At 38.4% G+C, this 26,921-nt stretch overlaps 2 protein-coding genes across 4 annotated transcripts in view; both read right to left on the reverse strand.

Moving 5' to 3' along the window:
* Positions 1-26,921, reverse strand: part of FAM172A (family with sequence similarity 172 member A) — a 446,910-nt gene that overhangs the window by 105,043 nt on the left and 314,946 nt on the right. The window lies entirely within an intron of this gene.
* POU5F2 (POU domain class 5, transcription factor 2) lies at positions 24,925-25,941 on the reverse strand. Its single transcript, XM_049768185.1, has one exon. It carries the CDS (start codon positions 25,939-25,941, stop codon positions 24,925-24,927), a length of 1,017 nt encoding a protein of 338 aa, XP_049624142.1.

Raw genomic sequence — 26,921 nt, forward strand, 5'->3', positions numbered from 1 at the left:
ATAAGGAAGAATCCAAACCCAGATATTAGAAGAGAGGGGCTAAGGAAATCTCATAAAAGAAGGCTTTCTGTTCAATTCTTAGCCTTTAAGGGCATTCTAGTTGATGGTAAGCATAAACCAATTCCACTAGTGAGCAATTACATTTGAGGAAGTGTCCCATTAAAAGGGAAATATTCAATATGTATTAAAATCAGTTCACAACATCTGATTTAAGCATTCCTCTTAGAACACATATCAAATGGCCTCAACAAATCATATTATGTAATGTAGCAAAATGACAATTTCAATGTAGTCCAAGGATGGTAGAGTGAGAATATTAAGGCAAATTAATTTGCAATCCTTTATCTGCAATGAAAGGCTGAAACATCAGGCACTCATAAAAGGACTTTAAAATGAGTTCACCATTTCCAAAACCTTCTTTTTAGACAGGAAAGAAAAATTTGGCATGTGACTAATCAATTATGAGAGAGCAGCACCTTCGGGTTAGAGGGCATGAATGACTTCAACAAGTCTCACTAGTTAGGGCAGCAGATTAAGCCCACAGATAGGATGCCCTACAACCCCAACTTGTTAATACCTTTAAATTCTTAAGAATGAACTCTCATATGCTCTTTCATACAGTTGTTAGTTATACTAATTACAGCTTAACTGGTATTGCTGGTACTAAATTTTCTCCCAAAAGACACATTAGAGAAAAGTTATCTCTAACAGCTTCAAATAACTTCAACCAAATTCTGCTTATAGAATACACAAACACACATTGGGGAAACTTTCTTCCAGTTTTGAATGGGTCTTTTATAGACATCAAAGGAAAGATGCTAAAAGCAATGTGTGTGTGTGTATTCTATAAGCCACTTCATATAGGAAACTATAAAAGTAAGAGCAGTAATTTCTCCTGTGACTACAACTTTAGAATAGTTTGAAAGTCTATTTTATGTTTATTTTCAACATGGAAAGACTGGTGATTTCAAATATAAGAATTATACCATAATCATTCTAATAAATGATATTTACCTATATAGACTCAAAATTTATGGTTTTAGGAAGGAATACTAAAATTTATGTCTTTCTGTCATGATCTCTCTCTCTATATTTTTTTTTTTTGGTTTTTGAGCCACACCCGGTGATGCTCAGGGGTTACTCCTGGCTATGTGCTCAGAAGTCGCTCCTGGCTTGGGGGACCATATGAGACGCCGGGGGATCGAACTGTGGTCCGTCCAAGGCTAGCGCAGGCAAGGCAGGCACCTTACCTCTTGCGCCACCGCCCGGCCCCCTGTCATGATCTCTTTTTAGAGCTAATTTAAGTTTGATATTCATACTGATTTAAACCTAACATATGGAATTATGTACATATATATACATATATATACATATATATATATATATATATATATAAATATATATATTGGGACACACCCGCGGTGCTCAGGAGTTGCTCCTCGCTGTCTGCTCAGAAATAGCTCCTGCAGGCACGGGGGACCATATGGGACACCGGGATTCGAACCAACCACCTTTGGTTCTGAATCGGCTGTTCTCAAGGCAAACGCCACTGTGCTATCTTTCCGGGCCTGCTAAAATATATTTAACAAAAAATTTACAGGGTGATTTATCAAGCCCAAAATATTATTGCTTTTAAGATTCATCATTACATCACGTATCACTTAGAAAGAAAAAATATTTAATTAGGCTATTAAGTAATGCTATGCCATCACAATGATTGTAAGATATACTCAAAGAGCTAGTTATATTGCATTTGACAATCAGTGAAATATAATATTTTATAATAAACTGACATGTCTATCAATATACTTAATGAATAGGTTACTTTTATGTGATAAATCCAATACAAACATAAGGTGATACTAAATATTTTATTCTTTTATATAAAGCACTAAGTAGATACTGATCACATACTCTCTTTTCTGAGAGAGAAAAGGAACATGAGTAATTTCAGTGTGCTTGGTTAATTTATTGATTCAATAACATCCTCATTTCTTTCTATCACGTATTAAAAGCACATGACAAAACAATCACACACAGTAATAGGAAAACAAAAGAAAGAAACCGGAGTTAGTAAAAAAAAAAGTAAAACATTACTATTCCATTAGATACAAACCAAAATAATAAAATAACAAAATAGGTTCTAGAATATCATCTTTTACTAAAATTAAAAAGATCAAAAATGCTATCTGTAAGAACTGGGGGACAATTTTTCTTGAAGAAGAATAGGACTGTCCAAATTCCAAGAAATTTTGAGACTACAGTCTATTATAATCTATAAAGTTTTAAAGGGTAAATAGCAAATAAAAATACCATCGAGAGAAATAAAATGGTGGGTAAAATATCAACAACTATCCTTTGAAAGGATTTAATTTTGTTCTACCTGTAGGTAAAATAATATTACTATGAAGAACCAGGAGATTTAATCTCTATAGGCTTGAATGTAAAAACTAGTCTATGGTATAGATGCATTATGCTATCTTAAGATAAATGTATTGCAACCAGGCCTTCCATATAGAGGGCCAAAGGCTCAGGCAATGATCAATAATCAGCAAAAATGTCCAGGGCATGTATGAACATTTATGTTTTTGGTTTATTTTGGGGTCTCTCTCAGTGACCACTCAGGAGATATTCCCCACTCGGTAGATATATCATATTGTGCTAGGGTAAAATCCAGTCTCCAGCTCTTCAAGATATTTCCCCAGTTCCATGGAAATGAAGATCTATCCCCCTGTCTTTGCAGCCTCAGAGTTAAAGATCCAACTCAGGGCTTCACTAATGGCAAGACTGTGTCTGCTATGTCTGAGCTACAGCCTCAGTCGGGCAAACATTCAAATATACTTCAGAATCAGTGTACTCATAGATTAGATGCAGTGTTTAAAAAAGAGGTCTCTTGGGGCTGGAGAGATAGTATGGAAGTAAGGCATTTGCCTTGCATGCAGAAGGACAGTGGTTCAAATCCTGGCATCCAATATGGTTCCCCGAGCCTGCCAGGAGAGATTTCTGAATGCAAACACCGGAGTAACCTCTGAGCACAGCCAGATGTGACCCACAAAGTGGGGGGGGGGGTCTCATGTGTTTGTTATATATCTCCTCCCTAAATCAGGTAATAAAAGCTTCTGATTGTGGCATGAATATAATTTTACAAGAAACCAGAATAGCTGATACAAGAAAAACTATGGTAAACAAATCCTAAAACCTTTATTGAGTTAGTACAGTCCTTTAATATAGATTTGGGCTATTAATCAGTGTTATCAGGCTCTAGTACAAAGTCCTTTATTATAGTTTTGGGCCATTAATTAGTGTTATCTGGCTCTATGATTGGCTCTGTGACAAATGGGACAAATTTGTCAATCATAGCCATTTCTACCTTCAATCCCTCTGATTTCAGTGATTCAATAGAAAGGCAGAACCAGTTTTCACTAAGATTCTTAACTAAATGCTAGGAATTTTTTTCTGTAAGATAATACGTAACTGTTTTGGGTAACCCTTCTAGTGTATGTAAAAAACATTCTGTCTGTCAAGAAAGCATGAGACCATCAATACAGAGAGATGGGCTATGGGCAGTGGACCAGATGTGTACTATGTGTCCTGTCATTATCAAGGCTGATCGCTGTATTTTATAGGGCATATACAGCCTAATAAATAGATTTAACCCACCCCTTTGTTAAATAATGAGAATTAAGAGTTATAGGAAAAATAAAAAAGAAAAAGTTTATTCTACTAATTTTGTTCTAGGTATAATTAAAGTAGTTTGAACTTGCTGAGAATCATGTTTGGTAATGAAATGAATTGGAAAAGAAGTAAAATATAGCCCAAGGTGTCCATTGTCTATTTGTTTGTGAGGGGAGGGTCACACCAGCAGCGCTCAGGGGTTCCTCCGGGCTCTGCACTCAGAAATCGCTCCTGGCAGGCTCGAAGGACCATATGGGATGCCGGGATTCAAACCATCGTCCTTCTGCATGCAAGGCAAACACCTTACCTCTGTCCCCTCCACTGGCTATTTTTAATAACCCCAGGGACTCTTATGAGTTATGTATTCTTTTACATACTCTCTTAATATCAGTTAATGAGAAAGGTCTTGACTTTTTTTTTTAATGCATAATTTTTTTTTATTTAAACACCTTGATTACATACATGATTGTGTTTGGGTTTCAGTCATAAAAGGAACACCACCCATCACCAGTGCAACATTCCCATCACCCAAGTCCCAAATCTCCCTCCTCCCCACCCAACCCCCGCCTGTACCCTAAACAGGCTCTACATTTCCCTCATACATTCTCAATATTAGGACAGTTCAAAATGTAGTTATTTCTCTAACTAAACTCATCACTCTTTGTGGTGAGCTTCCTGAGGTGAGCTGGAACTTCCAGCTCTTTTCTCTTTTGTGTCTGAAAATTATTATTACAAGGGTGTCTTTCATTTTTCTTAAAACCCATAGATGAGTGAGACCATTCTGCGTTTTTCTCTCTCTCTCTGACTTATTTCACTCAGCATAATAGATTCCATGTACATCCATGTATAGGAAAATTTCATGACTTCATCTCTCCTGACAGCTGCATAATATTCCATTGTGTATATGTACCACAGTTTCTTTAGCCATTCGTCTGTTGAAGGGCATCTTGGTTGTTTCCAGAGTCTTGCTATGGTAAATAGAGCTGCAATGAATATAGGTGTAAGGAAGGGGTTTTTGTATTGTATTTTTGTGTTCCTAGGGTATATTCCTAGGAGTGGTATAGCTGGATCGTATGGGAGCTCGATTTCCAGTTTTTGGAAGAATCTCCATATCGCTTTCCATAAAGGTTGAACTAGACAGCATTCCCACCAGCAGTGGATAAGAGTTCCTTTCTCTCCACATCCCCGCCAACACTGTTTATTCTCATTCTTTGTGATGTGTGCCATTCTCTGGGGTGTGAGGTGGTATCTCATCGTTGTTTTGATTTGCATCTCCCTGATGATTAGTGATGTGGAACATTTTTTCATGTGTCTTTTGGCCATGCGTATTTCTTCTTTGTCAAAGTGTCTGTTCATTTCTTCTCCCCATTTTTTGATGGGGTTAGATGTTTTTTTCTTGTAAAGTTCTGTCAGTGCCTTGTATATTTTGGAGATTAGCCCCTTATCTGATGGGTATTGGGTGAATAGTTTCTCCCACTCAGTGGGTGGCTCTTGTATCCTGGGCACTATTTCCTTTGAGGTGCAGAAGCTTCTCAGCTTAATATATTCCCATCTGTTAATCTCTGCTTTCACTTGCTTGGAGAGTGCAGTTTCCTCCTTGAAGATGCCTGTAATGTCCTGGAGTGTTTTGCCTATGTGCTGTTCTATATATCTTATGGTTTTGGGGCTGATATCGAGGTCTTTAATCCATTTGGATTTTACCTTTGTACATGATGTTAGCTGGGGGTCTAAGTTTAATTTTTTGCAAGTGGCTATCCAATTGTGCCAACACCACTTGTTGAAGAGGCTTTCCCTGCTCCATTTAGGATTTCCTGCTCCTTTGTCAAAAATTAGATGGTTGTATCTCTGGGGAACATTTTCTGAGTATTCAAGCCTATTCCACTGATCTGAGGACCTATCCTTATTCCAATACCATGCTGTTTTGATAACTGTTGCTTTGTAGTACAGTTTAAAGTTGGGAAAAGTAATTCCTCCCATATTCTTTTTCCCAATGATTGCTTTAGCTATTCGAGGGTGTTTATTGTTCCAAATGAATTTCAAAAGTGTCTGATCCACTTCTTTGAAGAATGTCATGGGTATCTTTAGAGGGATGGCATTAAATCTGTATAATGCCTTGGGGAGTATTGACATTTTGATGATGTTAATCCTGCCAATCCATGAGCAGGGTATGCGTTTCCATTTCCGTGTGTCCTCTCTTATTTCTTGGAGCAGAGTTTTATAGTTTTCTTTGTATAGGTCCTTCACATATTTAGTCAAGTTGATTCCAAGATATTTGAGTTTGTGTGGCACTATTGTGAATGGGGTTGTTTTCTTAATGTCCATTTCATCCTTATTACTATTGGTATATAGAAAGGCCATTGATTTTTGTGTGTTAATTTTGTAGCCTGCCACCTTGCTATATGAGTCTATTGTTTCTAGAAGCTTTTTGATAGAGTCTTTAGGGTTTTCTAAGTAGAGTATCATGTCATCTGCAAACAGTGAGAGCTTGACTTCTTCCTTTCCTATCTGGATTCCCTTGATATCCTTTTCTTGCCTAATCGCTATAGCAAGTACTTCCAGTGCTATGTTGAATAGGAGTGGTGAGAGAGGACAGCCTTGTCTTGTGCCAGAATTTAGAGGGAAGGCTTTCAGTTTTTCTCCATTGAGGATAATATTTGCCACTGGCTTGTGGTAGATGGCCTTCACTATATTGAGAAAGGTTCCCTCCATTCCCATCTTGCTGAGAGTTTTGATCAAGAATGGGTGTTGGACCTTATCAAATGCTTTCTCTGCATCTATTGATATGATCATGTGGTTTTTATTTTTCTTGTTGTTGATGTTGTGTATTATGTTGATAGATTTACGGATGTTAAACCAGCCTTGCATTCCTGGGATGAAACCTACTTGATCGTAGTGGATGATCTTAACGAGGCATTGAATCCTATTTGCCAGGATTTTGTTGAGGATCTTTGCATCTGCATTCATCAGTGATATTGGTCTGTAATTTTCTTTTTTGGTAGCGTCTCTGTCTGGTTTAGGTATCAAGGTGATGTTGGCTTCATAAAAGCTATTTGGAAGTGTTTCTGTTTGTTCAATTTCATGAAAGAGTCTTGCCAAGATTGGCAGTAGTTCCTCTTGGAAAGTTTGATAGAATTCATTAGTGAATCCATCTGGACCTGGGCTTTTGTTTTTCGGCAGACATTTGATTACTGTTTTAATTTCATCAATGGTGATGGGGGTGTTTAGATATGCTACATCCTCTTCCTTCAACCGTGGAAGATTATGAGTCCAAGAATTTATCCATTTCTTCCAGGTTCTCATTTTTAGTGGCGTAGAGTTTTTCAAAGTAGTTTCTGATTACCCTTTGAATCTCTGTCATATCAGTAGTGATCTCTCCTTTTTCATTTCTGATACGAGTTATCAAGTTTCTCTCTCTCTCTTTCTTTGTTAGGTTTGCCAGTGGTCTATCAATCTTGTTTATTTTTTCAAAGAACCAACTTCTGCTTTCGTTGATCTTTCGAATTGTTTTTTGAGTTTCCACTTCGTTGATTTCTGCTCTCAGCTTTGTTATTTCCTTCTGTCTTCCTATTCTTGGGTCCTTTTGTTGAGCTTTTTCTAGTTCTATTAGCTGTGTCATTAAGCTACTCAGGTAAGCTCCTTCTTCCTTCCTGATGTGTGCTTGCAAAGCTATAAATTTTCCTCTCAGTACTGCTTTTGCTGTGTCCCATAAGTTCTGAGAGTTTGTGTCTTTATTTTCATTTGTTTCCAGGAACCTTTTTATTTCCTCCTTGATTTCATCTCGGACCCACTGGTTATTGAGCATGAGGCTGTTTAACTTCCAGGTGTTAAAGTGTTTCATCTGAGTCCCTTTGGAGTTCACAAATAATTTCAGAGCCTTGTGGTCAGCGAAGGTAGTCTGCAAAATTTCTATCCTCTTGATCTTATGGAGGTATGTTTTATGTGCCAGCATGTAGTCTATCCTGGAGAATGTCCCGTGTACATTGGAGAAGAATGTGTATCCAGGTTTCTGGGGATGGAGTGTCCTATATATATCCACTAGGCCTCTTTCTTCCATTTCTCTCCTCAGGTCTAGTATATTCTTGTTGGGTTTCAGTCTGGTTGACCTGTCCAGTGTTGACAAAGCCGTGTTAAGGTCCCCCACAATTATTGTGTTGTTGTTGATATTATTTTTCAGATTTGTCAACAGTTGTATTAAATATTTTGCTGGCCCCTCATTCGGTGCATATATGTTTAGGAGAGTGAATTCTTCCTGCTCTACGTACCCCTTGATTAATATAAAATGTCCGTCTTTGTCCCTTACAACCTTCCTGAGTATAAAGTTTGCATTATCTGATATTAGTATGGCCACTCCAGCTTTTTTATGGGTGTTGTTTGCTTGGATAACTTTTCTCCAGCCTTTTATTTTGAGTCTATGTTTGTTCTGACTATTCAGGTGCGTTTCTTGTAGGCAGCAGAAGGTTGGATTGAGTTTTTTGATCCATTTAGCCACTCTGTGTCTCTTAACTGGTGCATTTAGTCCATTGACGTTGAGAGAAAGAATTGTCCTGGGATTTAACGCCATCTTTATTTCAAAATTTGGTGTGTCTTTTGGGTAGTCTTGTCTTAGATTAGGTCTTTCAGTTTTTCTCTTAAGACTGGTTTTGTGTCTGTGAAGTTTCTGAGCTGTTTTTTGTCTGTGAAACCATGTATTCTTCCATCAAACCGGAAAGTGAGTTTTGCTGGGTATAGTATTCTGGGTGAAGCATTCATTTCATTCAGTCTTGTCACAATATCCCACCACTGCTTTCTGGCATTGAGCGTTTCTGGTGACAGGTCTGCTGTAAATCTCAGGGAAGCTTGCTTGAACATGATTTCCCCTTTTGATCTTGCTGTTTTCAGAATTCTGTCTCTATCTGTGGGATTTGTCATTGTGACTAGGATGTGTCTTGGGGTGGTTTTTCTGGGGTCTCTTTTGGTTGGTACTCTTCGGGCATGCAGGATTTGATCACATATATTCTTTAGCTCTGGAAGTTTCTCTTTAATGATGTTCTTGACCATTGATTCTTCCTGGAAATTTTCTTCCTGGGTCTCTGGGACTCCAATGATTCTTAAGTTGTTTCTGTTGATCTTATCATAGACTTCTATTTTCGTCTGTTCCCATTCTTTGACTAATTTTTCCATTGTCTGCTCATTTGCTTTAAGTTTTTTGTCCAATCTCTCCTGCTCTATGGAATTGTTATGTATCTCATCTTCCACAGCACCAAGTCTATTCTCAGCTTCTGATACCCTGTCCCAGAGCTTATCCATTTTGTCATTCACTTCGTTTACTGACTTTTTCAGTCCTGTTAGTTGACATGTTATTTCAGTTTGGAGTTTTGTCATTTCTGCCTTCATATTTTCTTGGTTCTTATTAGTGTTCTGTTCAACTCGATCCATGGTTTCTTGGAGTCTGTTGAGCACCTTCCATATTGCTAGTCTAAAGTCCTTATCTGAGAGGTTGATTAGTTGTTCAGTCATTATCTGGTCCTCAGAATTGTCATCTTCATTCTCTATGTCTGATGCTGGCCTGCGTTGTTTCCCCATTGTCACACTTGTATTGTGGGTTTTTCTACGTGTTGTGGTGGTATTCATTGTCTATATGATGTAGGCAGCACACTCCTCTGGCTCCTCCCTTTCTGGATGGGCTGACTTGCCTCTAAGGGAGGGGAGTCCTCCGTGGATGAAGCCTCACACTGGGTCAAATCTTAGGCCCGAGCATGCAACAGAGAAGACAGTCCAGAGAGAAATGTTTGCTTCTGTGATATAGCGCCGTTCTTAGTGTGATTTTTCCTTCTTGTTGCAATGGAGTTCTTTCCTTAGAAAGAGTGCATGGCCGCGTAGCGAAGCGGAGCGGCCGTGCTCCTCTTAGCCTCTTTTTGCCCCACTCACAAGAGTTTCACACAAGAGGACAGTAGACAGACATAGACAGGTCACACTCACAGTCTTTCACAGCTGAGCCCCACTGGGTCGGTGTACTTTCGCGGATTTTCCCCGCCTGGTGTCACACACAGGGAGCCAGCTTTTGCAAAGGTTAGCCGGTTTTTATGCTCTGAAGTCCCTCCCTGAAAATGGCGTCTGGGCGAGCGAGGTTTCTGGAGGCTCTTTTTGCCCCACTCGCAAGAGTTTCACGCAAGAGGACAGTAGACAGACATAGACAGGTCACACTCACAGTCTTTCACAGCTGAGCCCCACTGGGCCGGTGTACTTTCGCGGATTTTCCCCGCCTGGTGTCACACACAGGGAGCCAGCTTTTGCAAAGGTTAGCCGGTTTTTATGCTCTGAAGTCCCTCCCTGAAAATGGCGTCTGGGCCGACTTTCTTATCTTCTTTTCTATATTTATCCCATGTTTTGTTTAATTCTTAATATTTAATGTATTTTTTTTTCCTACACTTGGCAGTGCTCAGGGTTTGGACCTGTTCTGAGCTCAGAAATCACTCCTGGCAGAATAAGAGGGAGAATATAGAATGCTGGATATCACACACAGGTCAGCTGCATGCAAAGCAAGTGCCCTAACTGCTGTACTATTACTTCAGCCTTTTTAGTGGACATTCTTAACAAGTGCTTAGGAATACTCAATCACTAAAGAAGTAGAGAGGGATAATTCTACTGTTGATGTGAAAATACAGAAGCTAGCAGAATAATAAGAGTTGGTTTGGAGCTATGACAAAGAGGACTGGAAGATGTCCAGAAGCTACCTGCCCTGTTTGGGTACATGTCTGATGTACATACCCCACATATTTCACAATGCATTTAAAATATATTAATATATATGATATATACTTTTGGAACAGGTGAGAAACCAAACAAGAGATCTATTTATGCTTTCAAGATGCCATATTTATTTTTTTGTTTTTGTTTTTGTTTTTGTTTTTGGGTCACACCGGGCAGCGCTCAGGGGTTCCTCCTGGCTCTCCACTCAGAAATCACTCCTGGCAGGCTCGGGAGACCATATGGGATGCCGGGATTCAAACCACAGTCCTTCTGCCTGCAAGGCAAATGTCTTACCTCCATGCTATCTCTCCGGCCCCAGGATGCCATATTTATAAGAACATTAGCAGTATAAAATGTGTGCAGTCAGATAATATAATTAAATGTACAGATACATATTTGTGATTAGGATAGAAGAAATTTTATGGTGATTCTTTGAGTGCATATAGTGGTATGTATACAAACTAAAACTCTATAAGATGTTCCAATGAATAAATGGAATCATTATTATGCTCATTAAAACAATGACATAAAACCTATATTTGCTTTTTAGTAATAGTTGCTATTTCATTATATGTGATTTTATTTCAATTACAGTATCACTCGATCAACTGTGAGAAAATATTTAAATATCACAAATTCAAGCACCTTCTGTTTCCAAAATGTTCACATGGTCTATATATGTGCCTAGAGAATGTTCATTAAATAAACTGTTTACTGACTAATGCAAGAAAATCAGTTTAAAAATAAAAATGATATACATTTTTAATGGAGTGTGCCATTTTTAGAAAAAATAAAAAGGATTAAGTTTCTTGCAGTTTTCATTTTTTATATTAATATCTTTAAACACCTTGATTACAAATATGATTGTAGTTGGGTTTCAGTCATGTAAAGAACACCCCCCTTCACCAGTGCAACATTCCAACCACCAATGTCCCAAATCTCCGTCATCCCCACCCCACCCCCACCTGTACTCTAGACAGGCTTTCCATTTCCCTCATTCATTCACATGATTATGGTAGTTCTCAGTGTAGTTATTTCTCTAACGGCACTCACCACTCTCTGTGGTGAGCTTCATGTCATGAGCTGGACCTTCTGGTCCTCCTCTCTTTGTCTCTCAGGATTATTGCAAAAATGTCTTTTATTTTTCTCAAAACTTATATGAGTGAGCAGCCGGCGAGGTGGCTCTAGAGGTAAGGTGTCTGCCTTGCAAGCGCTAGCCAAGGAAGGACTGCGGTTCGATCCCCTGGCATCCCATATGGTCCCTCCAAGCCAGGGGCAATTTCTGAGCAATTAGTCAGGAGTAACCCCTGAGCATTGAAGGGGTGTGGCCCAAAAAACAAAACAAAACAAAAAAAAACAAAAAAAAACAAAAAAAAACTTATATGAGACTATTCTGTGTCTATTTCTCTCACTCTGACTTATTTCACTCAGCATATTAGATTCCAGTTCTCATTTTTAAAGAAATACTTTTGCTAGTATTCTACTTCAAATTTCTTTGCTCAGAAGATAAAAATGTATCACTACTGAGCAACTACTTTAATAATATGATGTGGAAGCAGCAAAACATTCTTTTCTACCTATGGTGGTGGTGCTTGCTTTTTCAGGAGAGAAAAGAAAAACAAGCTACATGCCTGTCCAGTAAGCCTCTTTCCATGTCTTCTTTTAGTTTAAGTATCAGAGGCAATGCAAATTTAGAAAGCAGCTTGCTACTATAGGAGAGTTGAAAATGAAGCAATCATTTATATTTTCATGTATTTATTAATGACTGGTTATTTACAGAATGATTTACACTTCGGATAGTGAGAAAACTTCTTCAATGTCTACTTAACTTTAGTAATGGTTTTAAAACTATGAAGTCAGTAAAATGTAGTATTTGCTGTATCCACTCTACTTTTCATAAATTTTGTGCAATCACAACAAATTAAATGCAAATCACTTGACTGTTTTGTTACATTAGCTTGATAAAATTAGTAGCTGACAATGCACAGTAGAAAGCAACAGACCTTTTCAATAGGCTCAGATGTCAATTGTTCTGGAGAAAGCTATCATCATAACTTTATAAAAATTTCCAAAATGTTCTAAGATTATGTCTCTTAATTCACTGGTGAGCTTCCGGTTGTTTTGTTCCTAAAATGGACAGACTTAAGTAGCAACTTTAATTCTTCGAAGAAAAAAATGCTATTTTTCTAGAAATCTGCCAGAGAAGAGAAATCTGAAGTTGTATCATTGTAAATGGTAGAGATCCAGAATGTGTATCTATGACCTTTAACGTGGTACTGAATGCAAGTTTCTTTTTCGCATGCCTCTTCTATGTAACTCCTTTATAGGATACAAACAAATCACACTCCCTTCTACATGTCTCCATCCTTTCATACCTATATAATTCTCTTGATGAAAAGGTATAGGTTTCATGGGTTGAACTTTGTCACCCACCAATTTATATATTAAAGCCATAGGTCACAGAATGTGACTTTATTTGGAGATAAGGGATCTTTTCAGAGATAATGAATTAGTTAGGGAGGGGCCAACCCACAATAACTGGATATCTTATAGAAGGTGAAATTTTGGACTATAAAAAAAAATCACAAATGGGATTTTTTTTATTTTGTGCCTTCTGTAAACAAGAGGAATCCCTAGGAACTTCTTTCTATAGTATTGAATTTTTTTCTTTCACCAACTCTCTCACCCTGTGAATAGCTAGACTTGTTCTACAGATGAGAAATTAAAGCTAAATAGTTAGATGTTTCAAAATAACAGAGATATGTCCAGCAGATATGAAAGCAGAAATACTTGTCTCCCAAACAACATGTTACAACTTCTCTTGGAGTATTTGTTAAAAGCTAAAGTTGTCAAAGGGAAATAGTTATATATAGGACAACATAGATCTTGATCTAAATGAAAGCCATTAATACTAGGTACCCAACAGTATTCATTACAAAAAATAATCACACTTTTACTTGCTTAATGTGGATGATCAGCATATTTTTAGCTTCTGAAGGGATCAAGATGAACCTAGTTTTTTTGTTTTTGGTTTTTTTTTTTGATTTTGGGTCACACTCAGCAGTGTTCCGGGGTTACTCCTGGCTCTATGTTCAGAAATCACTCCTGGCAGGCTTGGGGGACCATATGGGATGCCGGGATTTGAACCACTGTCCTTCTGCATGCAAGGCAAACACCTTACCTCCATGCTATCTCTCCGGCCCCTGAACCTAGTTTTAATCTCACTGCATCTCAGCACCTAGAATAAACCGTAACTAGTAGTTAATTAGTATCTTTTGGATGAATATGTTAAAATTAATTGGATCTAATTTAAAAATGAATTTGGCTAGTTTTAAAGCTGAATTGCTTCCCTATAAAAATGTATACATTAAAGCACTAACTTTCAGTATTTCTCAAAGATTCTATCTGGAGACAGAATTTTACAGAGATATTAAGTTAAAATGAGGACTATAGAGAAAGCCCCACATCAATGACTTTTTTTTTTTTTTTTTTTTTTTTTTTTTGGTTTCTGGGTCACACCCGGCGGCGCTCAGGGGTTAATCCTGGCTCTATGCTCAGAAATTGCTCCTGGCAGGCTCGGGGGACCATATGGGATGCCAGGATTTGAACCACTGTCCTTTTGCATGCAAGGCAAATGCATTACCTCCATGCTATCTCTCTGGCCCCATGACATGTATTCTTATAAGAGAAAAACAATTGGTCATATTTGTGTAGAGGAAGATTGTGTAAAGACACAGAGAAGACATCAATCCAATTGTAAGCGAAGGAAAGATCCAGAATAGAGATCCTTTTCTCATGGCCCTCAGAAAGCACTGATCCTATCAACATTTGGATTTTAGTCTCTAGACTGTTTTGGTATCTTGTTATAACAATCCTATCAAACTATTGTATTGAATATTAAAACAAATCTTGTGAGAATTTGTTTCCCTGACACAAAACCCCCATGATGGGAAAGGTCCATAGGTAAGATAGTTCAGGTATTAGAATGCAAAGGATTTGTAAAAGTGCACCAGGGAAGAATAATATAGTAGGATCAGATGAGATGACAAATATCTGCCAGGCAAAATTGTGCCAGGCAAGTACAGAAAAAGACTCTAGGTTTTGTTAGAGATAGGTCAGAATTATCCTTATTATACTTTATGCTTTTAAAGGGTGCCTGCTAATTAGCTATGTATGTTGACATGTGTTGGAAGCACATGGGAGTGGTAATGTGAGTAATACTGTATTGAATAAACGGTATGTGTTTGGGACCACTGAAGAAATCCCAGGCATCCCTGAAGCTCGGATAGTTGGACAGACCAAGTATATTTGTCTGTCTCCTAATGTGTTTCATTTTATGTGATCCACCTCTGCTGAATAGAGGTTGAAGGTATCAATCCAATATGCTTTAGACAAAATTTATTTAAATAAAAGATAATATACAGGGCTGGAATGATTGTACAGCATATAAAGTGCTTCCTTGAATGCAGCTGACTTATACTGAATCCCTTTGAGTAACCTGATGAATGGTCTCTGAACACAGGTGGGTGTGATCCCAAAACAATAGCAACAAGACAGCATATGCTAAGGTCTGTTGGTTATTACAATAATATAAAAAATTAAAACTGTGGAATTCTGGGAGTATCAGCATTCATCTTAAGAAAATTAACTTAATCACCAAACACAATTGCCATGGTAATAGCACCAATTTCTAAAAGGTCTATACAACATACCCTGGAAAAATGAAAAGGCCTATTAAACCATATAGTTGATTTCCTTAGAGAAAAGATAAGCTACAATAGGCTGTAGAATTTTAGAAAGGAAAAGTGTATTTAAAATGTAGTGAATTTTCAAGAAGCCCTTACTTTCCCCCTCTTCCAACCATAATCTTTGGCAGGCAGGCAGTATAGGAGTCAGTAGCAGTAAGTCAAGCTGGTTTGTATTTCATCATTTTGTTGGAAGCAGAGGGAAGAAGGCCTAAGCTCAAAATAAATGCCAAAGTCGCTAATTTGAATTTCACAGGATTCACAGCAAGTTTTTTTTTTTTTTTTTTTTTTAGCTAAAAAAGTGAGGTGGCAGATTAGGAGGCTAGCTGACCTAAGTGCTGCATTGTTTTGTGGAGGTAGCACATAGCACCTTAACTGGACTACGCAGTCTCTTCTGAAGCTGCTTTCAATGTTTATCATCCCCAGTGAAACCATGATAAAACTAATGCTTGTTCTAAGGATTCGAATAGATAGTGGGATAGGTGAACTGTATAACAGCTCTTCTCCAAACAGCTGGATTTGGAATCAAAGCACTGGCCCTGCCTTCAAGCCTAGAAATCTACCGAGCTCATTTGTATTCAATAGCTTTCTTCAAAAATGACAAGCAGAAAGGATTCCACTGTGATAAAACCAGGATTTTGCTATTTTTAAATGCCTTTTAAAATGGAAAAGTAAACATGCGGAAACATGAAAATGATTTGGGCTTATATTATATTCTAAATATGGGTTGATTCTACTGAGGTATATAAACACACTAATTGTAATTGTAAATTACCATGTTGTGCAGGAAAACAGACATATGGCAGGTGTCCGCACTCACTGAGTTACACTACAGCTCTTTAACACTAATGGGCATCTGATTGAAAACACACACACACACACACACACACACACACATAAAAAAAAAACCCAAAAATCAAACCCTAATTTGAGCAATGGCTTTCTAAATGATAGGTCAATACTCCTCTGTTTAGATGATTGTCTTTCGTTTATAGAAACTAAAAGTGTTGCTAAAAAAACTGAAGAACTCAAATCTATTCTTCTTAATATTGCTTTAGGAAAAATTATCATTTTAGAGACAGAAAATGAGAAAATATTTTTAAAATTTCTTGGATTTCTTTTAAAAATAGTTATTGACTGGCTAAATTGTTACTAAAGTTACAATACTGTTAAGGATGGTTTCACATGTACATAAATTTTAACACTGTATTCCTCAACAGAGTAACTGCATCCCTCCCACTAGGTCCCACAGATTTTTCCTGTCTACCTGCCTGCTGACCCCTGTAAACTCTTTTATAGAACAAATTCTACTGTTTTGCTGCCTATGCTGCTACTTTTCTGTCTATCTTTGAGTCCCACATTTGAGGGAGATCATTGTATATCTACCCCTTTCCTTCTGACTTTACTCTTGCTTAAATTTCTTAAAAGCCTTCCTTTAGAAATATTTCTTGGACATTTAGCATAGAATAAATAAAAGAATTCTAAAATAGTTATATACTGCTATATGGAATAAATATTTTTCTAAAAAAAAACTATAACATAAGGGTTTTTGTTTTGTTTTGTTTTTGTATTTTTGGGTCACATCTGGTTCCTGGCTCTATGCTCAGAAACTGCTCCTGGCATGGGGGACCACATGCGATGCCGGGATTTGAATCACTATCTTTCCTGTATTGGCTGTGTGTAAGGCAAATACCTTATCGCTGTGCTATCTCTCCAGCCCCTATAAATTGTAGTTCTATGACAACTTTTATCATTTATGGTGTTCCTTTTCACTTATTCCTTTACTGAATAGTAAAATTGTTTCTGTTAAGAAGGCTGTTATTACTGCCCTTATTGTTATATTTTAGCACACACAATTATTTTATTATAAAATTATTATTTAATGAGTCTGGAGAGAGTGCAGATAGGGTACTTGCCTTGTACATGAACAATTTGGATCTGATCCCTAGTATCCTATGTGGTCACCCATGTGAGATCTACTAGTACTGATCTCTGCATAAAAGCCCTGAGCACCACAGGGTGTGAACCAAAAGCCAAAAACTAAACAAATAAAATTATTATGCTTAGAAACTGAAATTATGAACTAAGGAAAGCATTTTTCAAGAGCTCCCAAATAGAATTATTTAAGAACCATTCATGAGAAATGCAACAATTTCCACACCAAAGAATGGAATAGTCAGACATTGGTATTGTTATTGTCTTCATCACAGCCACCCCATTTTTTCTTTTTGTTTGATTTTTTTTCTTTTTGAGGCCTTAAAATGAGAAGCATTTAGTCTATCACTGAGCTTAAATCACACACTGCTTAATTACTTTAGTTTACACATGGTATGGCAAAGCCACACTAACATTTTATCTTCATAATATACTTTTTATCTATAATTTTATTCTCTCAATTAAGGATTACCATCTCAAGTAACACTCCCACATTCCACTAGAACTTTATTGAAATGACACTGCATTTTCACTTAAAAAATGTTCTACATTGATAATAAAATTACTGTCTTACTCTCCACTCACCCTCAAACACAAAGAATTCACCATAAATATATTCTGCCAAAAAAATCACTATTGCTTAGTAAGCAATGGATATTTCTAGAATAAAGTCATAAGAAAAAATGGCTGTGATACAGTTTTATTATAATAAAGATGGATGGCAATTTTATTTGAGAACATAAATTTTGAAAAAACAGAACAAAAAGACCACCCACAAATGGGAGAAACTATTCACTCAATATTCATCAGATAAGGGGCTAATATCTATGATATGCAAGGTACTGACAGAATTTAACAAGAAAAAACATCAAACCCTATTAAAAAGTGGGGAGAAGAAATGAACAGACACTTCCTCAAAGAAGAAATACAAATGGCCAAAAGGCACATGAAAAAATGCTCCAAATCACTAATTAGGGAGATGTCATTCAAAATAACAATGAGGTACCATTTCACACCCCAGAGAACAAGAACAATATGTACTGGTGGGGATGTGGGGAGAAAGGAACTCTCATTCATTGCTGGTGGGAATGCCATCTAATCCAGTCTTTATGGGAAATAATATGGAGATTCCTAAAAAAACTGGTCATTGAGCTCCCATATAATCCAGCTATACCACTCCTAGGAATATACCCTAGGAACAAAAAAACTCAATAAAAAAATACCTTTTGTAGACACCTATATTTATTGAAGAATGATATACAATAGTCATAATCTGGAAACAAGGAAGATACCCTTCAACAGATGAATGGCTAAAGAAACATGGTACATATACACAATGGAATATTATGCAGCCATCAAGAGAGATAAAATCATGAAACTTTTCTATATCTGGATGGACATGGAACCTATTATGCTGAGTCAAATAAGTCAGAGTGAGAGAGATAGACACAGAATAGTCTCACTCATCTGTGGGATTTAAGAAAAATAAAAGGCATTATTCTAATAATGCCCAAAGACAATAGTGATGAGGGCTGGAAGGACTGGCTCACGATCTGAAACTTACCACAAAGAGTGGTGAGTGTAGTTAGAGAAATAACTACATTTACAAACTATCATGACAATGGTAGTGAGTGAGAGAAATGGAATGCCTGTCTCAAATACAGGCAGGAGAAGAAGAGAGGAAGGAGACAGGGGTTGCTGGTGGTGGGAATGTTGCACTCGTGAAGAGGGGTGTTATTTTTTATGACTAAAACCCAACTACAAACACGTTTAGCACCATGGTGCTTAAATATATTATTTAAAAAGTAATTCAAAATAGTTGAAGCTTTAAATTTAAGAGTTAAACCATATTTTAGAATATCTGAAACATTACAAAATCCCAAGAAAAGGAGGCAGACAGAAAGACTGTCATGTCAGTTTGCTCCTTTTTCACACAGAAGAGCCATTTCACCCAGGTCACTGAACCTCAAGAAAAGTACAGCTATTCTGTGGCCACACATTTCTTCTAGTCAATGAACCTCACTGCAACCAAAGAAAAAATCACAAACATATTACAAAGGTTACAATAGGAAAGCAACAGACAATCCTACCACACTTAGTGAATGAAGATGAGAGTTCTGAAGACCCAACTAATATCAACCACCAATAAAGTCTCTCTGATAGAACTTTAGAGAAGAAATTTTGTAGATGTCCTAGGAACTCAGAGAAAACATGGAATGGACTCAAGAGAATAGGAGAGTATAAGTGAGAAAACTTCAAACAGAAATGACAAAATTGAAAAAACAATAGGGGAAATAAAAAACTCATTAGAAGACCTCACCAGCAGAGTAATAGCTGCTGAGTAATGAATCAGTGAATTGGAAAATGAACTGCAGAATATACAAAATATATAAAGAAAAAACAATCCAATTAAAAAATGGTCCAAGATATGAATAAACATTTTTCAAAATGACTGACATGACCAATGACGATATAAAAATGCTCAGTATCTAGTTATAAAAAAAATAGCAATCAAATAGTCAATGAGACTTCACTTAAACAGAATGCACATAATAATAATAATAATAGTAATATAATGAATAAGAAAACTCCAAGTGTAGAAACTGAATTCTGTACATTGGTAACCAGAATGTGAAATAGTATAAAAAGATGAAAATAATTCTCCCTAAAGTTAAATGTACAATAATCAAATGTCATAGTCTTTCTATTCCAAAGAATATGTTCACAAAAAAAAAAATAAAACAGGGATTCATCATAGCTTATAAAAGAAAACAATACAAGTATTCACCAACAGGTGAGTTTTATCTCTTTTAGTCATGAAAAGGAATGAAATTCTGTTTCACATAATATTATGAATAAACCCTGAAAACATTATGTGTGTGAAAAAAAAAACCAAACATATAGGATACATATATAATTCCACTTAGATAAAATGTCTGGAACAGGTAAGTTCATAAAAACAATAAAAAAAAGTATATTAGGGGCCAGAAGTGGGGGAATGTGTAGAGCTTCTACTTGGAGTGAGGAAAACAAGTTGGAAATGATTATTTGTTATGGCTATGCTCAGTGGTGAATATATTTAATAAAACAAAAAATGATAAATTATATGTATTTTTCCATAAGAGCACACAGAAAGCAACAGGGTGAGTTTTTACAGTCTCAAGTAGCTGAAAAAACAGATGCATTGATAATGCCATTCTTTCGTGACAGTAAGTTTAGCTCTAGTCTTGGGGCCTGAAGATCTGGAAGTATCTGTTTTTGAGCTGCAAGACCGATCTTCACCAAAAAACAAACTATTCTTCTAAAAGCTATTTGAAAAAAGAATCATGAGGATTGAAATAAATGAGAAAATTATTAAAACATTTTAAAATTAGGATATGAAAGTAGTAGTAGAGAGAACAATGAAATAAAAAAGACCTTGAAAATATCTATAAATTAAGGGAAAATGTAGAAGAAAGCAGCGAGTTGGCAGGATTAGTAAGCAACAAAAAGATATAGATTCATACTATCTGAAATCCGACTTTAAAACAGTGATCATTACATGCAGATGTGAGGCAGCAGATGTGAGACATAAGGGATTGATTTTTGTTTAGTATGGAACGGCCAAAGCTGATGAATGTAAAAGCAGAAAACTGGAAAAGACCAATTTTATAGAAGAAATTGGAAAAGCAATTTGATGTACCATTCATTGAAAACTCACCAGGAATATTGAATCAACTCACAAATATCGGAACTTTCATTGAAAGTTTCATTGAATGTTTCATTGAAACATTCATTGAAAACTCACCAGGAATATTGAATCAACTCACAAATATCGGAACTTTCAAAATTAGGGGCCAGAGCAGTGGTGCAGCAGTAGGGCTTTTGCGTTGCAAGTGGCTGACCAGGGATGGACCATGGTTGGATCTCCTGGCATCCCATATGCTCTTCCCAAGCCAGCCACAATTTCTGAGTGTAGAGATTCCCTTACATCCCATATGCCAGGGGTCTCAAACTCAATTTAGCTGGGGGTCGCAGGAGGCAAAGTTGGGGTGAAGCAGGGCCACATAAGGAATTTCGCTTACCGAATATTTGCAATAAAAATCGCATTAGTAAGAAAAAAATCGCAAAAAATCGCATTTGCATACCCCGAATGGAACTGCTCGGGGTATGCAAATGTTTAATGCGATATTTTCTTTCTTTTTTTTTTTTATTTAAACACCTTGATTACATACATGATTGTGTTTGGGTTTCAGTCATGTAAAGAACACCACCCATCACCAGTGCAACATTCCCATCACCAATGTCCCAAATCTCCCTCCTCCCCACCCGACCCCCGCCTGTACTCTAAACAGGTTCTCCATTTCCCTCATACCTTCTCATTATTAGGACAGTTCAAAATGTAGTTATTTCTCTAACTAAACTCATCACTTTTTGTGGTGAGCTTCCTGAGGTGAGCTGGAACTTACAGCTCTTTTCTCTTTTATGTCTGAAAATTATTATTGAAAGAATGTCTTTCTTTTTTTTTTTAATTTATTTAAACACCTTAATTACATACATGATTGTGTTTGGGTTTCAGTCATGTAAAGAACACCACCCATCACCAGTGCAGCATTCCCATCACCAATGTCCCAAGTCTCCCTCCTCCCCACCCGACCCCCGCCTGTACTCTAGACAGGCTCTCCATTTTCCTCATACATTCTCGTTATTAGGACAGTTCAAAATGTAGTTATTTCCCTAACTAAACTCATCACTATTTGTGGTGAGCTTCCTGAGGTGAGCTGGAACTTCCAGCTCTTTTCTCTTTTGTGTCTGAAAATTATTATTACAAGGGTGTCTTTCATTTTTCTTAAAACCCATAGATGAGTGAGACCATTCTGCGTTTTTCTCTCTCTCTCTGACTTATTTCACTCAGCATAATAGATTCCGTGTACATCCATGTATAGGAAAATGTCATGACTTCATCTCTCCTGACAGCTGCATAATATTCCATTGTGTATATGTACCACAGTTTCTTTAGCCATTCGTCTGTTGAAGGGCATCTTGGTTGTTTCCAGAGTCTTGCTATGGTAAATAGAGCTGCAATGAATATAGGTGTAAGGAAGGGGTTTTTGTATTGTATTTTTGTGTTCCTAGGGTATATTCCTAGGAGTGGTATAGCTGGATCGTATGGGAGCTCGATTTCCAGTTTTTGGAGGAATCTCCATATCGCTTTCCATAAAGGTTGAACTAGACGGCATTCCCACCAGCAGTGGATAAGAGTTCCTTTCTCTCCACATCCCCGCCAACACTGTTTATTCTCATTCTTTGTGATGTGTGCCATTCTCTGGGGTGTGAGGTGGTATCTCATCGTTGTTTTGATTTGCATCTCCCTGATGATTAGTGATGTGGAACATTTTTTCATGTGTCTTTTGGCCATGTGTATTTCTTCTTTGTCAAAGTGTCTGTTCATTTCTTCTCCCCATTTTTTGATGGGGTTATATGTTTTTTTCTTGTAAAGTTCTGTCAGTGCCTTGTATATTTTGGAGATTAGCCCCTTATCTGATGGGTATTGGGTGAATAGTTTCTCCCACTCAGTGGGTGGCTCTTGGATCCTGGGCACTATTTCCTTTGAGGTGCAGAAGCTTCTCAGCTTAATATATTCCCATCTGTTAATCTCTGCTTTCACTTGCTTGGAGAGTGCAGTTTCCTCCTTGAAGATGCCTGTAATGTCCTGGAGTGTTTTGCCTATGTGCTGTTCTATATATCTTATGGTTTTGGGGCTGATATCGAGGTCTTTAATCCATTTGGATTTTACCTTCGTACATGGTGTTAGCTGGGGGTCTAAGTTCAATTTTTTGCAAGTGGCTATCCAATTGTGCCAACACCACTTGTTGAAGAGGCTTTCCCTGCTCCATTTAGGATTTCCTGCTCCTTTATCAAAAATTAGGTGATTGTATGTCTGGGGAACATTTTCTGAGTATTCAAGCCTATTCCACTGATCTGAGGACCTATCCTTATTCCAATACCATGCTGTTTTGATAACTGTTGCTTTGTAGTACAGTTTAAAGTTGGGGAAAGTAATTCCTCCCATATTCTTTTTCCCAATGATTGCTTTAGCTATCGAGGGTGTTTATTGTTCCAAATGAATTTCAAAAGTGTCTGATCCACTTCTTTGAAGAATGTCATGGGTATCTTTAGAGGGATGGCATTAAATCTGTATAATACCTTGGGGAGTATTGCCATTTTGATGATGTTAATCCTGCCAATCCATGAGCAGGGTATGCGCTTCCATTTCCGTGTGTCCCCTCTTATTTCTTTGAGCAGAGTTTTATAGTTTTCTTTGTATAGGTCCTTCACATTTTTAGTCAAGTTGATTCCAAGATATTTGAGTTTGTGTGACACTATTGTGAATGGGGTTGATTTCTTAATGTTCATTTCTTCCTTATTACTATTGGTGTATAGAAAGGCAATTGATTTAATGCGATTTTTTCTTACTAATGCAATTTTTATTGCGATTATTGGGTAAGCGAATAATCACGAATACTGCGATATTTGAAGGCCGGCCGTGAGCCATAAAATGTTGTATGGAGGGCCGTAAATGGCCCGTGGGCCATGAGTTTGAGACCCCTGCCATATGCTCTCCTAAGGCAGGAGCAATTTCTGAGTGCAGAGCCAGGAGTAACCCCTGAGTATCACCAGGTGTGGCTCCAAACCGAACCAAACCAAACCAAAAAATAACCTCCCCCTTCAAATCAGAGCTGAAAAAAAAGTAAAAGAAATTCCAAAGGAATAAGCTTCAGAGGTATTTAATAGAGACGAGGCTGATTTCCTGTGGTCCAGTTTGTTTATCTCAGAAATAATGGGGTTTAAAATACAATAGCCCTTGGTCAGATAGGAACTAAATAAACCCTTGGGGATTGTATAGTGAGTTGGGCTGAAAACCCCGGGCATTCTGAAGAAAAAGAAGAATTTTATATATACATACATAATAATTATATAAAATTATATACAATATACTAGACACATAGCAGACCACCTATACTAGCAGCCTGGGGGTGTAAAAGAGGGGAATATGGGATGTATGCTGGGAACAGGGGTGGAGGGAGGACAATATTGGTGGTGAAAACACCCCTGATTCAATATCACTATGTACCTAAAATATTACTGTGAAAGATTTGTAATCCATTTTGATCAAAATAAAAAAAAGAGCAAGAAATTATATACAAGCTTACCATAACTTTCAAAAATGGGAGGAAATATTCATGTGCTTTCAGCATGGGCTCCATCCGGGCCACACCCTACAATTTTCAGAGGTTATTACTGGTTCTGTGCTAGAAATCATTCTGGCAGTCTAGGAGAACCATATGGGATGCCATAGATCTAACTGGGTTGGTCCCTGGTAAGCTGCGTGCAAGGCAAACGCCCTACTGCTGTGCTCTCACTCCGACCCAATTTTGTATATACTTTTACACAAAGTGCTGCCTGTTTTGCTAAAAACGATACGCTTAAAAGATTCTCCAGACTTTAATTCTTTTTTTACTCAATATAGTGTTTATTAGACAATAAAACCTCCATAACTTAAAACTTAGGTTCACTGATAATCACAAGGAATGACAATGAACTTTGAATTCAATAAAAAGATAAAACATTCAAAACCACGTGTATATTGTAAAGAACTTTAAAGTCAAAAAAGTAAAGTAAACCAAAGAGAAACATAAAGAGAAATAAAGGTCAATGCCCTGCCCCAAATTTCCTAAACCACCACCTCCTACATACTCTTTTTAACTTGAAGAACTTAATGCTAAAAGCCCCCCCACCCCCAATAAATGCCAAGAACTCACTTCTCTAGCGTGGCCTCCCCAGATTAAGGGTAAGTCCCTTAACGTGAAAGTCTGGGGAGACCCAGAGTAGGGGCTGGGGCAGAGAGATTTGCTCCTATAGGGAAGGGGACTGAGGGGTACAAGGGTGTGAAAAAAGACCCCCTATAGGGGCAGGAAGCCGGATGGAGGCCTGGAGCTAGGGGGAAACATACAGGTTCCCCTGGGAAAGGCAGATTGGTTGCCTTCACTTCCTCTGGCAGGGAGTCGTCTTTGGCCTGCCAGATACCCATCTTGCTCCGATTGGAGAACCACCCTTGGACCAAGTCCTTCTGCAGTTTAAGCTGTCCCGCGATGCTGCTGATTTGCTCGGGTGTGGGTGTCGGGCATTGCAGGAAGAGTTTTTCCAGGCTGTTCCCGATGCGCCTCTCCCTGCTCTCCCGTCTCTGCTTCCGAGCCTGCCGCAAGATCATCTCCATTCGACATAAGCCTGGGAGGTTCTCGGCGTCCACCTCTTGCAGCCACATTTTCAGGAGGGGCCGCAGTTTCCACATGTTGGCGAGACTGAGCTGCTGGGCCTCGAAGCGGCAGATGGTGGTCTGGCTAAGCACCTTTCCAAAAAGGGCACCCACGGCAAACCCCACGTCTGCCTGTGAATAACCCAGGGTCATTCTCTTCTCTCTCAGTTCCCTGGCCAGCTCCTCCATCTCTTTTTCTAGACCAGTGATGTCCTCGGGCAGACCCAACTGGGGGCTGCACTTCACAAAGATGCACTGTCTGGGGAAGGTGCCCTTGGGGAGGCTCTGGAACCTGGCTCCGACCTCCCCAGCTCCGACCAGGGGACCGCAAGGCCCCATCTGTCCCTGAAACTCGTACACTGGAGGGCCCAGGGGCAACCCCCACATCTCAGGAGCCCAGAAAACCCCTGGCATGAACCCAGGCCGGATCATCATTTTGCCAGGAACTGCCGGCTGGCTGAACCAGATTGGAGACTCAATCGGCGCCAGAACTGGGACCCCAGGCTCGCCTCCGCTGCTTCTAGGCTGGGGGTACAAGTCTGATGGCCTGTGGCCTGCCATGAGCTTGGAGTCTGGTAAGGAACTGATGGCTCTCGAGGCTTCTGAACAGCCACCAGCCTCGCCCTCGAGCCCTGCCCCCCCGTGGACAGAGATGGCAGTGCGAGAGAAAGCTCAGAGGGGGTCCAAGAAGTGCTGGGGAGAACCCTTGGCTAGTGACGTGGGTTCTTGAACCTCAGCTTTGCTTCCAGCTTCCCGAAAGGTGCGAGTCTGCCTGGCTCTTGGAGCTTGTGCCCCTCCCCCCACTTATTTTGTATCCTCTGGTCAACAACTCCATCCCCTCTCTCCCAGATAGAAGATGGGCATTTAATTTCAGCTCTTTAGAAATGCTGGTATCTAATTCCTTTCCTTCACATGATCTGAATGGCTTTACAAAGAGTTTTTGACAAGATTCTTCTAGGCACCACTGGTCCATTCATGAGCCCTCCCCTTGCTACTACGTGTGTTAGGATCACACCACAGGTACATTATGGCCACAAATGCTCCTTTGCACTAAAAGTTAGGTATCCCTTTCTGAAAGTCTAGTTATTATCAGTTTACTATAAAATTCTATTCCCCACTCCCATACTTCCCCAGATTTCCCCCACTCCCCTTTTTGAGTCCAATTTCTTGCCTAATACCATGTTTTCACTCTTAACATAGCTTCCAGGAGTAGTAAATAACAGGGAACTCTACACTTCAAACTTCTCTCTCTGGAAATAGCTTTGGATGGGTGTAACCTGTTGTTCCCAACTAGAGTTCCCTGCAGTATTAGGTCTCTTTTTCCCTTGCCTCTCCTCTATCAGAGACCAATTAGAACATTTGTTCTTCTATCATGTCTCAAGCAACCAGACCAAGGGTCTGGGTAGGAAAGATGGGGGAACAGAAGGATCTGATTCTGCAGTCAAATCTTTCAGGAAAGAGCTTTGGGATGACAGTGACTCTGAGGGAATAATCTCAATCTCACTTTATTTTCCAATTCAATGATAATTTCTCATTGCCTC

Source organism: Suncus etruscus, chromosome 2 (genome assembly GCF_024139225.1).
Source record: "Suncus etruscus isolate mSunEtr1 chromosome 2, mSunEtr1.pri.cur, whole genome shotgun sequence".
NCBI classification, from domain to species: Eukaryota; Metazoa; Chordata; class Mammalia; order Eulipotyphla; family Soricidae; genus Suncus; species Suncus etruscus.

Bases quoted from the DNA above. Each gene is read 5' to 3' on its own strand.
- POU5F2 (XM_049768185.1), bottom strand. From the start codon at position 25,941: ATGGCAGGCCACAGGCCATCAGACTTGTACCCCCAGCCTAGAAGCAGC.